Source organism: Arachis duranensis, chromosome 10, assembly GCF_000817695.3.
Source record: "Arachis duranensis cultivar V14167 chromosome 10, aradu.V14167.gnm2.J7QH, whole genome shotgun sequence".
Lineage (NCBI taxonomy): Eukaryota > Viridiplantae > Streptophyta > Magnoliopsida > Fabales > Fabaceae > Arachis > Arachis duranensis.
The window spans coordinates 100,133,975-100,151,015 of NC_029781.3; the positions used below are offsets into that span (position 1 = coordinate 100,133,975).

The 17,041-nt window shown below is 31.3% G+C and overlaps 2 protein-coding genes across 2 annotated transcripts; both read left to right on the forward strand.

Moving 5' to 3' along the window:
* Window positions 1-1,850: 1,850 nt before the first annotated feature.
* Window positions 1,851-7,274, forward strand: LOC107471368 (proteasome subunit alpha type-2-A). Its single transcript, XM_016090825.3, has 12 exons — window positions 1,851-1,962; window positions 2,131-2,190; window positions 2,342-2,418; window positions 3,195-3,259; window positions 3,467-3,513; window positions 4,059-4,134; window positions 4,782-4,849; window positions 5,300-5,369; window positions 5,836-5,921; window positions 6,319-6,381; window positions 6,650-6,715; window positions 7,012-7,274. Exons 2-12 carry the CDS (start codon window positions 2,150-2,152, stop codon window positions 7,058-7,060), a joined length of 708 nt encoding a protein of 235 aa, XP_015946311.1. The 5' UTR covers window positions 1,851-1,962; window positions 2,131-2,149; the 3' UTR covers window positions 7,061-7,274.
* Window positions 7,275-11,580: 4,306 nt separating this feature from the next.
* LOC107471352 (vegetative cell wall protein gp1) lies at window positions 11,581-13,362 on the forward strand. The gene is made up of 2 exons (XM_016090797.3): window positions 11,581-11,839; window positions 12,104-13,362. The coding sequence occupies exons 1-2, from the start codon at window positions 11,659-11,661 to the stop codon at window positions 13,111-13,113; spliced, it is 1,191 nt and encodes a 396-aa protein (XP_015946283.1). The 5' UTR covers window positions 11,581-11,658; the 3' UTR covers window positions 13,114-13,362.
* Window positions 13,363-17,041: the final 3,679 nt, after the last annotated feature.

Genomic DNA, 17,041 nt, shown 5'->3' on the forward strand with positions numbered 1-17,041 from the left:
AAATACTTCGGTTTATAAATTTTAGGGGTTTGTACTAGTGACAAATAACTTTTTGTATGAAAGGATTATTGTTTGGTTTAGAAACTATACTTTACAACGAGATTTCATTAGTGAAATTCTAAACCGTCAAAAATCCAATCATCACTCCTTCAATACTCATCAACACTTCTATATTATAACATTCATATATTATCTTTCCATCCTCACACTTTTTAAATAACTCACCATGGTAAAACTCAAATGTCATAGGAGGACCCTCCATCTACAATAACAAAAACAAAAATACCATTAATAAACGGACTTGCACTAGCTATTCTTTATGTGTCACTAACGGCTAGGGGTGTGCATGGGTAGGGTGAAACCGGGTTTGATGTGACTCAAATTCGACCCGAAATATATACCGGGCCTATTTATTAGACCCGAACTCGGCTCTAGACCCGATAAAACCTATACACTTTCAGGCCACGATTATACCGGGTAAAAATTGGGTGAAAACCAGGCCGTTAACATTACATTACCTTGATACCTTCTTATAAGCTAGCAAGTGAAAATATCCAAATTTTCAAGGCTCCAACTATTATTTGACATGGTAAATTTTACTTAGAAAAATATAACAAGAACCAACTCTTCTCTAAAATTAAAGTATAACCATAATGAATACTAATATTGTATAATAACACCAAATATTTAAATCAATACAAATAACACAATATTATGCATTAGTCTAAAATCTTATGCATTTTAAACATAAAACATTAATTTATAGTATAATAACTAATAACACAAAATATTAAGGTTTACAATACTTAAATTCAACATAAGAATAGCCATCATCAATCACTAATAACACAAAATATTAATTGTGTATGATGACCGGGCCACCGGGCCGACTTCGGGTGACTCGAGCCATAGCCCAGACCCGACCCAAAACAATGATCGGATCTATTTTTGAGACCCTTACCCGACCATAGACCCGATGAAATCACACCAAATTAGTCTCTAAAGTGCTCGGGACCAGGTCGGATCTTCGGAGCGGGTCGGACCATGCACACCCCTACCAAGGGCTAAACCCAATTTATATCAATCAATCATAAGAATACGTACCCTAAATCCAAAATAAACATGCAACAAACTAAAGTACCATCAATAAAATCAAATACCCCTAACTAAAAATAATCACAGAGCCAGCAAAAGCAAGGCATTCACACACACTAACATGATAAATGAGTAGCCACACAAATTCTTTGTCACCCTAAATCCTAGCATAAATTAGAAGAACACACACAACACGACACTAAAAAAACATCACACCACAGAATACCTTAAAAATCATGAAAAGAGTTTCATCCTTACCTCTCATCGTTGTGATGGCTTCCTCCATTATCAATGCTGCTCCAGGAGACGATCAACTTTGCATTCAATAGCGACTGGTTCAAAGCTTGGGTGAAAGGTTTAGGATATAGTTTGAGGGAGACGATATATTTTAAAGCGAAACAAATAGAGATGGCTATTATGTGAGGCCACACTGGTAGTTAACGGAACACTATCAGCGAGCGAACGTAACCAAATTAGTATCAAAGTTAAGATAAAAACTCGCACTCGCAATTTCTAAATGAGCATGTTAACTTTTTTTTTTTCCTCCAAAATTAGGAGTGAAATTTGAATCCGTAATCTTTAGATGAATACGAAAAGTTATGTCACTTGAGATATAAGTGTGAGTATGTTAGTTTATAATAATAATATATATTTTTATATATACATATAACTTTTATTCATATATAATTATGATAAAAATATGTATAATTTATAGTTTTTTGTTTATATAAATTATAATTTATTTGTATAAAATTATAATTTATCATTTTCATTTCACTGATCATCTTGTCCCCGTTCGCCTGTGCTGTCAGCTGTTCTTCTCTGCTCGTCGCGTCTGTTTCTGGTGGTGCTTCTTTGTCGCCGCTGGTGAATTCTTTTTCCTTGTTCTCCACTTATTCATCTTGCTTTGTTTGTGCTCTATATGCATGCGCCATTTACATTTGTATCACTTTGTTTCTCACCCAAATATTCGTTGATCAAAGGTTTAGGGTTTTGTAACTATTGTAAGGAAAATTATGCGTATTTTGTTCGCAGGTTCTTCTAGGGTTTACCTATGGGGGATAGTCAGTACTCATTCTCTCTCACCACATTTAGGTATGTTTATTACTGATTTTTTGTTCTTCGTTTTTAAATTTTTTTTTTATTTTTTGGGTTTTATAGTTATTTAGTTAGTTACAACAGGAATGATTTTATGTCTCAACAATTGAGCTCATTGTGCTTGTGCTTTGGTGTTAATTGAAAACAGCCCTTCTGGGAAGCTTGTTCAGATTGAACATGCTCTCACAGCTGTTGGTTCTGGACAAACGTCTCTGGGAATTAAGGGTATTTTACTATCTCTGGCTCTGGATCTGTTTACTGATAGCATTGCTCAGGTTTTATTGGAACCTAAATTGCTGCTATTTGTTTTCTCTATCTTAAGTTAATGGGTGGGTGATTACTGATTACTGTGATAGTGGAAGCTAAATACTATACTTGTTCTGTTGTGGTAATATAGGATGCTAAACCAACCTGTGAGTTGAAATTAGATGCAACAACTTTAAAACAATGTGACTTGAAAGGCTGTATATATTGGTAGGGAAGAAATCAGTGACTAAATTTGTGTGGGGCTTCTACTTATTTTTGGTATTAGGTTTTTATAAGAGCCACTGTAAAAGAAATTATACTCTTAAGAATCTGCTCTCTAGTTAGATGTTGGTGATATATTAGCTGAGCAGAAGGCAAAAGTTTATACAGTGTGTTCAGTATACGATGTTCATCTGTTGTAGAAAAGCTCCCTGTTCTTTACAAGACCATGTAAGTGGTTTTGGCAAAACAGTTCTTTTTGAAATGTAGAAATTTGTGGAATGAACAAGCTAGAAGTACAGATTCTTAGATTGCGTCCTCATGGTTAATCTTGTGTATCAGTTCTAGAAATTAAGATTTTACTATAAATATCCATTGTCTATTTTGTTTCTGAATTGCTATCCATTGTTTCAATCAGTTATTATCTGATAATCTAATTCATTGGGCTATTTTGTCTGGAAGATTATTTGGATCACATGATATAACTGCTTTATAATGTAGTTTTTGTAATATGTAGTTGTGTTTCACTCTTGCAGCTGCAAATGGTGTAGTTATTGCAACAGAGAAGAAACTGCCGTCTATATTAGTTGATGAAGCATCAGTAAGTTTGTTATTTGTTAGAATTTCCCTCTTGTCGGCTATGCCTTGTGGTTAGTGCTTACATATAATTTTTAATTGATATTCTCAAACTTAAGATATTAATTGCTAAGTGAATGATGTAAGTATATTTTGAATGTCAAGGGAACATGCAAAAGTGTGGCCATTAATTTGCAATTTGATCTTAGTTCTTTGTTCTATCCCATTGCAGGTCCAGAAAATTCAGTTATTAACACCAAATATAGGGGTTGTATATAGGTTTGTTTCTTTCTATGTATTTAAATATTTCAAAGTTAAATATATTTTTATGATATCATTAATAATGTTTATCTGATGTCTTCTTAACCATGAGAGACCACTTAAGGTTTATGCTTAAGGGAACTGATGCAATTATTGTAGGGGAGAATATTTTGCATAGAATAGAATAATGCAAACTTACAAGCACATAGTATGCATAGAATAGAAACAAAGACATGGCAAGCTTAATGGTTAAAACTGATTGCAAACCTGAAAAAATACTGTGCATCTCTGAAATCTGAATCAATGTTCATTGGGAGACCACTTCCTATATTACTGATGTGAATGGACTGTATACTGAAGCATACAAGTAATCAAGCATGTGGCGAATTGATTATGGATTTTTGCGTTTGGAATTAAGTGAATTCTGATAAATAGATTCGCAGGCTCTTAGCATGCCTTTTTTTTTTTATTGCATTTGAGCTCTTTGTAAATGGAAGTGGTTTTTTATCCTTAACTAGTCTGCGAGTATCTCGTCTTGACCTGAGTTATATTTTTTTGCTCAGTGGCATGGGTCCTGATTTTCGAGTCTTGGTTAGGAAAAGCAGGAAACAGGCGGAGCAGTATCACCGATTATATAAAGTACAGTATATCTACATTTCCCCTTACGGTATCTTTTTGTTTCTTGAATCTTGCTTCTGAGTTCTAGATAGATACACTTGACAAATCAGATTCAGATATACTATTGCCAGCTTCATTTTGAATTTTTGGATTCTAAACAATTCTACTTTTGAAAGTTCTTATGATTTTTCGTACAAAGCAAGTTCATTATATTGTAATGAGTCATGCTAGATTGATTATATTTTGTATTATTCTGTTCTTATAATAAGTAAAACGGAACAGTTGATTAATTTAAATTATAAACCTCTGTCGTATACTGGAAGGGCAATATAAAGTGTATTTGATGAAAGGCTATGTTGAATTAAAAAAGAAATGACAAAGTTTATATAGGATTACTTTTCCTTTATTATAATGTGAACCATCAAGAGTTGCAATTACTATATAATGATGATGTGTAACTGTTTTTCCTGTGAAGGTGGGTTGTTTCAAATAGATTAGAATTAGATGTTCCTCACTGTTTGTCCTCTTTTCTGGAAAGTATCATTTACTTAAATATTAAGTATAATCAGAATGATGCACTTAATTTTTCCTAGTTCTTATATTTTTCTCTGTGTTTATGGTATTCTATTATGGATCTTTTGTATGATAAATATAATGGAAAATTGCAGGAACCAATCCCTGTCACTCAGCTTGTAAGGGAAGTTGCTGCTGTTATGCAGGAATTTACTCAGTCAGGGTAATTAAATTCTTTGTAAACCCTTTCTGATATGTTTGTTTCTTTAATTATCTACTCTATGATGCCCTTACCAGAACTTTCTAACTACTGAAACCATGTAATTTTCAACTTGAACCTCTGGGTAGTGATCAGTAGCTGTATTGAGACAGAGATGTTGGGGAGAAAAAGAAAAAGGTTCGAGAGAGGGGGCAAAGGCATAATCTTAAATTTGTTCATGCATATGAACATCTTCTTACATAAGTTGTATACTTCCAAAATAGAGGGATGAGATTTCAAAAAAGAAGGGACATGAGAGACACATCTCTGCTGTTCTATTGTTTTCATCCATTATGTTCCAAATGCTATCATAGTATGCCTGGTTTTCAGTAGAGTTGCAATTGATTTGTTTTATCTCCATTATTTTACTCCTTCGCTATATTGAATTCTGATGTTTATGTTTTGTCCTAATAGTGGTGTTAGGCCATTTGGAGTGTCCCTACTAGTTGCTGGATTTGATGATAACGGGCCACAATTGTATCAGGTACGTTGATCTTCTTTTTGAGTTGAACTCTGGTAAATGAATATCACCTACAACCTTGATCGCATTGTGTTGTCTCGCACGTGGATATGAAATAACCATGACTTACACATTTCTGAAGATAATATAATCCATGAGATCCTTTAGTTTAGTTATCTATTAAAAATTTAAAATAGAAAAGAAAAAACCATATAATTTGTTACAGTGTAACATTATCTTGCTTCTGGTTGAACTGGTTTTGGTTTGATTTATAGTAACAATTTGTGGATTATTTATGCAGTTTAAAATTTAAGTGGGTTTGCTAAAAATAGTCAGTTGTCTATCATGCTTTTCCATATTTGTGTGTTTAATAGGTTTTGTGCTGGGATATCTTTGTTTTGTACTTTGAAATTTGAATTTTGTAAAACCACTACTTTGGATCTGAGAGAGCTGAAGTTTGTGTTTGGTGCAATTTGCTTTTGTGCTGTAGGTGGATCCATCAGGTTCTTACTTTTCTTGGAAAGCTTCTGCTATGGGCAAAAATGTTTCTAATGCAAAGACTTTTCTTGAGAAGAGGTATGGTCACTTTGACTTTGACATCAATGACAATGTTAAGTGCAAAACATATATCCATAGCATCAGAAAGTATAATGGGATGTGTGCAGGTGTTGAACTATTGATAGCCGTTAAGATACTCGACTATCATCTAAGGCGAACTTGCAAATTCTTTAAATATGCAGTCCAGGCTCAAGTGGACTTGAGGACTTGAAATGGCTAAAATTGATGCATTCCGAATGCATACTTTGAAAAATTTTACATTATAAATATATACCATGTCCATTCTGTGTTTAAAGTGGCATTTTTCTTTCCCACCAAAGATTTGCTTTTGGTTTATGTTTCTTTGATGTTCATATCAGAGTCATTCTCTTATCCCCATTTCATTTCACTGGTTCTTTTCATTCTCCACTTGCAGGTATACTGATGACATGGAACTTGATGATGCGGTCCACACGGCAATATTGACACTGAAGGAAGGGTAGGGTCATGTCCTTTCAAGTTTATGCACTAAATAAAATCATTAACCATCTGACTACCAAGAATCCCAAAATAAGTTTTGTTCACTTTCTTTCAGAGTTACGGATTTGTAGAAGGAAAAGAAATTAATAGTAGTATAGTACAATATTAAGGCTTCCTACATAGGCATTCACTTAAATAGTATTATTATTATTATCTCTGCTAGGTTCTGTTGGTATAAGGGGCTTTGCATAATCTAAAACAGTTAATTTTTCATTGGTATTTTACAGGTTTGAGGGACAGATCTCGGGAAAGAACATTGAAATTGGCATAATTGGATCTGACAAAAAGTTCAGGTGGAAATCTCTTTCTGCAAAATTTATAATAATTCGTGTGCTTTGCTTCTTATCTAGTCTGAATGACTTTCTGTTTTGCTTTCTTCAAAACATTACACTACATGAACCTTGCTTCTGATTTTGTTGGATTGTACTTTCTGAATTAAAATAGGAATTCTTAGAAAACACAAAACAGTAAAAAACATTGTTCCTGTGGAACTTGGACACGAAGATTGATTAAGCACAACTGCCCAAGCTACTTCAAATCATGCTTACATGTAAATGGGTGACTTAATAGGTTGTTAATTTTGTTGCAGGGTATTGACCCCCGCCGAAATTGATGATTACTTGGGTGAAGTAGAATAATCTTGAGAAATGAAGCAATCTTTCTTGTAAGAGTGTTTGTTTGAAGGTTTATTTAGTTGAATGTTAAGGTGGATAGAGCTGTGAAACGAGGATTTGTTATTAAAAAGAAATTTAGTATTAAAAAAATAGTAGTAGCTTTGAGATTTTTTATTTAAGTATATAATTTCTTAATTTGAATTAAAATAAAGACTAAACTTTTAATTTTTTTTTTAAATTGAATAAACCAATTCACTTCAAATAAAAAAAAAATTATATTCTTCATATCGGATTGATTTTCCTTAGAAGATCGATTCACATCGTGAACGTTTCTTTTCTCTTTTTCGTAATTGCCATCTTGTTGCATCAACAAATGAGAATCATTTTTCAAGTCAATTTGAATAAGGTCTATAATTTTATTTAGAGTAAAGTATCATTTTTATCCCCAACGTTTGGGGTAAGTCCTATTTGTGTCCCTAACGTTTAAATTGTCCTATTTGTGTCCCTAACGTTTAAATTGTCCTATTTGTATCCTTAACGTTTATAAAAGTGATTCAATGTTATCCTACTATTAATTATACTAATAAATCAGATTATATTTTTTAATTATTCTCACTTGGATGTATTCATTCTCAATTAGGTCTTATTTGAATGTATTCGATTTTAATATTATACTCACTATTTGTGTTTAGATTCAATTATGTCCCTAGAAAAGTGAATTATGTAAATGTTGTAGGAATTAGTTTTAACTTTTGATGAGCTATTTTTCAGAGTGGATCATCGACTCTATCCCAAACATTTGTATTCTAACTTCAAGAAGAGATTTTTAAAACTCAAACTAAAGCGTTCAATTGACGGCAGGATAACATTGAATCACTTTTACAAACGTTAGGGATACAAATAGGACGATTTAAACGTTAGGGACACAAATAAGATTTACCCCAAACGTTGGGGACTAAAACGATACTTTACTCTTTTATTTAAAAAATATCCTTAATTTAAGTATATTTTATATATGCTTAATTATATATTATGATATCAATAAAAATAATTATATTAATAGTCATCTAAAAATTTGAATTTAATTAGAAGATTTTGTAAAGCACTTCACAATGAAATTAAACTCATCAATAAATATACTAACAAAAGCATTGAAAATTTTGTACGTTTAATTTTGTATGAATGGCTAAATTTTTTTATGACGGTGGTTTATTAAAAATATAACAAAAGTAGAGAGATTGGAAGGAACCAGCCATAAGTAATCATAGACAAGTAAACTAAAATCTGTGAACCTGCTTTGATTGCTAAGAAACACCCGTGAAGACAACGACTTGTTGGAAGTGGACAACTACAAAATTAAATTATTATTCCGTTTCCGACATAAACTCACCCATTTCATGCCATTCCTTTATTTCCTAAGATGTCTGTATTTGGTTTTGTCTTATTTTCTATTTTATAATTTCTTTAAAATGGATAGGGGCATCCTACGGTATGCAAGTTATTAGAAACAAAGGGTTTAATTGAGGTTTGAACTCAACATCTCTTAATCAATTCAAAGCACCCAACTACTACACTAGTCAATCTATATATATATTAAAAATTAATACAAACTATTAAAATTATCGACTCAATTTTATTATATTTGTTTATTTGTAAAATTTTATGGGCAGAAGATAAAAAAAATAGACAAAAAATATTTTTATTATGTTGTTTTAAATAAAAAAATTAATTCAAAATAAAAATAGGAAACAGGCCAAAATCCCTAAAGTTAGATGTTACACAACAATCTATACATGAAAATAAAAAAATGTACTTTATATGAATATCATAAATCAACTATTACATATTTGTATATATTTATATTTGTTAGCACACACTTTTTTGATAAACTAGTTAATTATTAAAACAATTTATTTTTTACAACAATGTAATTAAATATTTCATAGTAGAATAATTAAACTATTTCAAAATTACATAATCAAACTTTATATGAGCATAAAAAATTAGCTACTATTGTATTTTTGTACTTTTACTCATTTTTTGGTTATAAATATAAAATCTAGTTTGATCATGTTTATTTATGAAGTTGGATTATAAGTGTGAATTAAATGTCATTATATTATTGTTAAAATTTGATTACATTGTCTACAAAGTTTAATTATAAATATGATGTGTTTATTCTATATTCCTACATGCATGATGTATCTCTATATTCTATCCAAAAAAAACATGTATTTATATAAATGAATGATTTTTTTTTACATAGTTTTAGAATTCACTTAGATCCCAAAAGAAAAAGTGATAAGGAAACATAGACAACAAGAAAAAAACAAAGCTTAAACATATGAATGATTGGTGATGAATTTTTTTACATTCATATAGTATAGTTAGATTAAAATATAAGTTTAATTTTGATGTACTAATAATGTAAAATGTTTTATATAGTTGTACAAATATAATTATTTTTTTGAATGACTATTCAATCGGTATAAAAAATAATTATTTTTGTTAATATAATATTATATAATTAATTATACATGTAAAATAATTTTATATTAATAGTACATCAAAATTAAATTCTTAAAATATACTTGGTAATAAGTTATCTATTATTTTTTTGACGTTATATAGCAAACAACTGTTTAGGAAAGTTCTTAACTATTAACAATAGACACCTATCAAATAATGAGATGCGTATCATATCAAAGTAGCAACAAAACGGATTTGCCAAAAATAAAATAGCGATTAAAAAGGGGTGTTAGGACTTAGGAGATATAGAATGATATTCAAATGATGGTGGCTGCATGGAACATGATTAGCATCTTCTGTGGCTAAGGTGCAGATTTTGGAAGCTTAACACAACTTCGGTGTCACATTCTTCAACATTTTTTTCTTGTTATTATTGTCATTATTAGTTATTAACTCTATATTCATCAACAAACATAAAAAAGATTTTAAAGCTAGCAATAAATTATTATTGTGTCTTATTATATATATATGCTCTAGTCTCTTAGACTGCATTTATTTATAAGAATAAGACATTGATCATTGGGATATGAATAAAAAAAAAAAATTGTATTTAACAGTTAACAAGTGAAACATTAAAAAAATATTGTGTTTTAAAATATTAAATTAATATATTTTATATCATTTTTATCAAAAAAATTATAAAAACACTAAATAAAAATATAATTTATTTTTTATTATTATTATCAAATTTTTATAATTATATTTTTATTATTTTATTTTTATTTTAAATTGTGTGAATAAAAAAATAAAATAAATTAAATATTCAATTTATTATTAAACAAAATACAAAAAATAAAAAATATTAATTTTTATATTTTTATTTTTTATGTCATATTTTTAGTATCTTATTTTATTCTGTTTTCAAAATCAAATATAGGTCTATATACACTATTTCGGTCATATTATTATTACTACAACTGGGATTGATTACTTTGTAAACAGATTCATTTTGCTGTCAACAATTAGCACTGGTTCTTAGTTCTTATGAGTCATAAGAAATCACACTAGCTAGCTGGAGAATTTTTTTAAGTCTACATGGAACCAATCGTTGTTCCTTCCATACTGTGACAAGGGAAAATGGGAAATATATACAGACAAATGAAACAATAAAATAAAATGAAAATTTAACATATTTTCTTATACAAGAGTCATAAATTTTTTGCATAAATATTTTTATATATTTATTTTATGTTATTTTTTAGAGATAAAGACGAATTGAATTCTAGATACCTTGTGAAAAAAATTCTGATACTGCTCATAAAATAATATATTTTAAAAATTTAATAGATAGTGTTACATAAATGTGTATACATCTAACTTTTTCATATACATGACAGGAGAGAAAATATAAAGAAAACTAAAAATTGACCCTTACTTTTAATTTACAGCAAGTGTAGTCATCCAATAGATGCATGCTTTCAAACTTTTTAAAAACATTGTAATAGTTTATAACTACCCAAAATAAATAACATGAAAACAAAATTGAAATAACTTTTGGTGAACATATCTAAATAATTTTTCTCAAAATTCACAAACATCATCATATATCATACACTAACTAATTCACACTGTGACTCCAAGAAGCTAAGGATTAAAAAAAAAAAAAATTCCGGTGTATAAATATTCCACGTTAACATAAAAGATATAGATGAATGTTATTCAATCATAACCATTTTTAAAATAACATGTAAATTATCTTTTCTGATGTGTCACATTTTAATTCGATGTTTATTTACAATTTAATCTAATAACTACATTAATAAATATTTTCATATTGAATTTATGTTCTTAAAAATGCAGAGACAACTCAACTGTTACTCGAAAACTCTCAGTTATCCAATAAGCTAAGGATATACGTGTTTGTCAAGAAGCAAGTGTTACTCAAATGTGAACATGTCATGCTCTTATCATAGCTTGTCTCGTGAACCTACAGCCCCCCAACAAACTCCACAGTCCACACACACCCTTTTGGCATTTTTGACACCAACAACAAGTGCATATAATTGAGTAGAGTGCATTATTATTTATTTGGAACAACAATCACCTAGTTTTGCCTTCACGAACTAACAAACCTTAAGAATAGGAGAATAATAATGTCTTGGTTCCTTGTAATTCTGTTCCTCACTCTCACATTTGGTACTCTCTCTTCAGAGAGTAGCCATCATGAAAAGAGGCTTCCTTCTTCTTCTGCTCCTGCTGTTGTTGTTGTTGGAACTGTTTTTTGTGACAAATGTCTTCAACATAGTTTCTCCTTTGGAAGCTATTTCATTTCAGGTCCTTTTTTTGTAACCATTAATTTTTTTAAATTTTTGTCTATGATTATATAGGATTATCTACCGTTAAATAAAGTTACTAATTCTTTTCAGCTCAACCATATTTGGGTTTTTTAGTTTGTGAATATTCAAACAAAATAGTCTGTCAAGATGATAATTGAGAATCGTTAGATAATAATTTAATTAATTATGTCAAATGAATAATCATCTTTGTAGTTTGAATATGATGGTTCAATTTTCTTAACTAATTAAATTGTGTGTTCAGGTGCATCAGTTGGTGTGGAATGCAAAGATGGAAGCAAATCAAAGAAACCAAGATTCAAGAAAGAAGTGAAGACAAACAAGCATGGTGAGTTCAAAGTGGAGCTACCTTTCAAAGTGAGTAAACATGTGAAGAGAATCAACGGATGCACCTTTGAATTGATTAGTAGCAATAACCCTAATTGTGCCATGGCCTCAATTTCCACCACTTCTTCAATAACCCTCAAATCAAGAAACCAAAAAGAACACATCTTCTCAGCTGGGTTTCTCTCATTCAAGCCCACAAAAAAGCCCAAACTTTGCAACAAAAGCCCAACAACAGCAACAGTTCAAGAATCTAAAGATTCTGTTTATGTGGAAAAAAGATTCCCTCCAAGTATAGACCCATCATTCCCACCACCACTTCAAGATCCACCATCACCACCTACACTTCTTCCTCCTCTTTTGCCATTACTCCCTCCAATTATTCCACCATTAACACCTCCAATTAAAGAGGATGAAAGGGTTAAACCATCTCAAGTCTCTCTTTTTCCACCTCTTATACCACCATTGGTACCAAACCCATTTCAACCACCACCGTTGATTCCAAACCCATTTCAACCACCACCTCTAATTCCAAACCCATTTCAGCCACCAAGCCCACCACTCATACCAAACCCATTTCAACCACCACCAAGCCCAACACCACTTATACCTAACCCATTTCAGCCACCCCCAAGCCCAAGACTAATACCTAACCCATTTCAGCCACCTCCAAGCCCACCACCGTTTCTCCCTAACCCATTTCAGCCACCACCAAGCCCACCATCACCACTATTTCCAAACCCATTTCAGCCCACACCATCACCACCAAGGCCACCATCACCTTTGTTTCCTTTTCCACCTATTCCCGGTTTGACTCCGTCGCCGCCGCCGCCGTCTCCGCCCCCACCAACTTTTCCATTTCCTTTCCCTCCATTGTTCCCACCACCTCATACCCCTGGCTCACCCCCTGTGAGGAATCTCTCCCCTTGATTACATAAAACCATGATTTTAAATTGCGGCGGTTTGGCCACAATTTAAAACCATTATTAGAGTATATCAATGCACAATTATCCAATATATGGTTTCTTCCAACCTTTTACTTTCTTTTTGTGAATCATGTAGTAATACTGTATAATTATTAGCTAAATATGAGGATGTATGTACTTGAGAAAAAAAGTTGATATGATAATTAATGACACATCATTGTTATGCTAGTAAGTAGTAATATGTATACGGATATATCGCTTCAATCTTCTCATTTTTTACTTTCTTAGAATATATGCATTTGCATCCTTTAATTCTTCTACCATTGAATACTTTTCTGATTGAGTTGTGACTTGTGAGTGAATATTCAGAGAATCAGATAAGTACAACTTCATTTTTTACATTGTTGATCAAGATTAGACAAGTCCATTTTATCCGGTTTGCAATTGCGTTGGCGAAGGGGCTGGTATGATTGCCATCCTTTTGGTAGAGACACTTTTCTTGGCTATTTCTTCCCGTCTGATTTGGAATGTTTTTTGGAGTAAGAAAAATTTAATTATAAACTGGGCTTTAATGATGGACCAAACTATGGAAGTTTAAATAAATGTTAAATGAGTGTCCAAAATCCAAAATGTTCATGATAAAAGAAGTATCAACAAACTAAATTGGGTTAGTCTAGTAGTTAACTCGCTAGTCCGCTTAAATAAGTGTCGTCTTGGAAGTTTAAATCTCGTCTTGTACATGTAGTAATCCATAGAGCTCCTAACGCAACTGAGGCTTTGGTTGAGTGGCTATATGTGACGACCTCTTAAAAAAAAGAGCTCCTAGCAGAGGCTTTGGTCGGAAATGGATCCTCTCAATTAAGGCTGCATAAGGGTTGGATCGGATCGGATATAGCCTAAAATTCTATCCAATCCGCACTGCACTCATCGGATCAGATCGGATACAATATCCGCAATTTTTCAAGCCGAATCCGATCCGATCCGCAAGTATGCGGATCAGATATCGGGTATATCGGCATAATTCAAGAAAAAATGTTTTCAAATTCTATTTGGCTATTTTTACAAAAAAAAATCATTTTTCACCCGTTTAAGCATATTTAATTCTAAAATATTATCAATAAAACTTCTTTTGAATAACAAAAAAAAAATAATAACACAAGATTTAAGTTTAATTATTCTAAGCCGAAGTACAATATAAAAAATAAAAAACAAGATATCATAAAATTCATAAAACAACACACTAAAATTCATATCACATTATGGTTTATTTTCTTAGACTATGCTATTTATATGTGATGTGCGGATATGCGGATTTGCGGATCGGATCCGCGGATATCACTGCCAAATCTGCAATCCGATCCTATCATAGTGCGGATCGGATCCGATCTAATAGCTCTACGGATCGGATAATATCTGCAAAATTCGGATCGGATGCGGATATGCAAATATTATCCGATCCATGTGCAGCCCTACTCTCAATTTTTTGTTTCATTTAAGAAGATAAAGTGATCTCTCACCATATATTTCATAAGTGGGACAAAAAAATATGAAAGAGAAAACATTAAAGAATTATATATCACACTTTACTTTTTCAATTGAAAAAAAAAATTAAGAGGATCCATTCCTCTTAACAACTGCACCAATGGCATCTAAAGGTGTTCATGGATCGGGTAAAATCGAGTTTGATGTGATCCAGATCCAACCCGAAATATATACCAGCCCTATTTGTTAGACCCGAACCCGGTCCTAAACCCGATGAAACCTACACATTTTCAGGCCACGATTATACCGGGTGAAAATCGAGCCGTTAACATTACCTTCTTGTAAGCTAACATGTGAAAATATCAAAATTTCCAAGATTCCAACCATTATTTGACATGGTAAAATTCACTTAGAAAAATATAACAAGAACCAACTCTATTCTAAAATTAAAGCATAACCACAATCAATACTAATCTTATCTAATAACACCAAATATATAAATCAATACAAATAACACAATATTATGCATTAGTCTAATTAGTTTTATACATTTTAAACATAAAACATTAACTTATAGTCTTATAATGACTAATAACACAAAATATTAAGGTATACAATACTTAAATTTCACATAAAAATAACTATCATCCATCACTAATAACACAAAATATTAATTGTGTATGATGACCGGACCACCAAGTCGAATTCGGATACCCAAACTATGGCTTGAACCTAATCCAAAATAATGACTGAATTTATTTTTAAAATTCTTATCTGATCCTAGACCCGATAAAATCACATCAAATTAGCTCCTAAAATGTTCAGGTCAGGCCGGCGGACCATGCACATCCCTAGTGCCATCTATATTGTCTTTAGAAGTCACAGCATCCACATTAACATTTATCTTGTTGCCTTTTCCAATTCTTCAAAGAACATAATAACCACAATACTTGCAATCCCTCAGCCTTTCAATTTTAGGACGACTAAGTTTACCATCTCTACACATTTAAATAAATGGTTTATAGTTGTACATTGCATGATAGTTGCTTGAAAACCCAATTTCTAACTTGATATGAACCAAAATGATTGACCATTTACTTAGCTTTTGTTCTTTCTTATCAATTATTACTTTCCTTAATTGCTGTCCCTTACATCACGCCTAAAAGTTACAAAAGTCAACATCAGCATCCTCAGATTTCCTTAATTAGTTTTGCAAACCAATTACCTCGAAATTCAATATTCCTTTATAACAAATAATAATAGAGTGAATATCCCATCCAGACCCTGATAATTATCTCGAAAGGACAACGAGGCCTCCAAGAGAAAAAAACACCCAATCCGGCCTCTGATAATTTTTTTTGGGACTGACAGGTTGAAACTTTTTTTGTCATGAACCTCGTTGTCTTTCGAGGTAATTGTCAGGAGATGATTTGGATTTTTCTCATAATAATATTGCAAGGTTATGAGGTATAGTGGTATACCATTGTAATTCTTCGAAACATTCATGTTCGAATTCTCATAACCGTTGTATATTAAATAATGGAAAATGCTATTTGTGTACCAAAATCAACCACTAATATCAACTACTAATGTATTTATGTATAAATATATGTGTGGTTTAATTTATTTTCAATATGAATTTATATTCTAGTATATATTTTATATAGATACTTGATTTTGATAGCTAATTTGGTGTACACATAACTCTTATTAATTATGTTGAGACTATATCCTCCTCTTGTAGGAGTTGTAATACTCTTCTCTTTTGTGATTTAAAGCCCCTTTCATTCCCTCACATTAAATCAACAGTTTTAACGCCCGCCAACATTAAACTCCACTGCATCCCGGCGGGTAATGAACCTACTTTAGCTGCACATTTCTCTCTTGTAACTTTGGATGCGGAGGACCTTTTGGGCTTTTCCAGGGTTCCTGTAGAACAAAAGTGAATTGGACAACCTTAAAGTACATGAAAAATTGAAAGAATCTCACTAGAAAGTCAATGGAGTATATGTACAACGTGTACAATAGATTGTTTATTTAACTCAATATGAATTAAAAAATGAATATCCAGGATAAAATACTACTAATTTATCAAACACAATACACCCATACTATACAGAATAACCATCCGAATATTATAGATAATAAAAATCTAATATCCTACTGAATCAAACATCCAATTTAAAATACAGCACATGTATTAGCTCCCTTTATTTTCTCAAATTGAAAAACCCCAAAAGTGTTGTGTGATTTGCATTTTCATTCTTAGTCATTTTTTATTTTAAAATTTTATATAAAAAAATAAAAAAAATATAATTTTATTTTTTTATATTTTTTAACAATTCAAAAGAATACTAAAATAAAAATAAAAAATAAAGACGCAGACAAAATGCACCATAAATTAGTAACTCTTTAATTTCTATGTTACATTATAGTTTGACTGATAATGT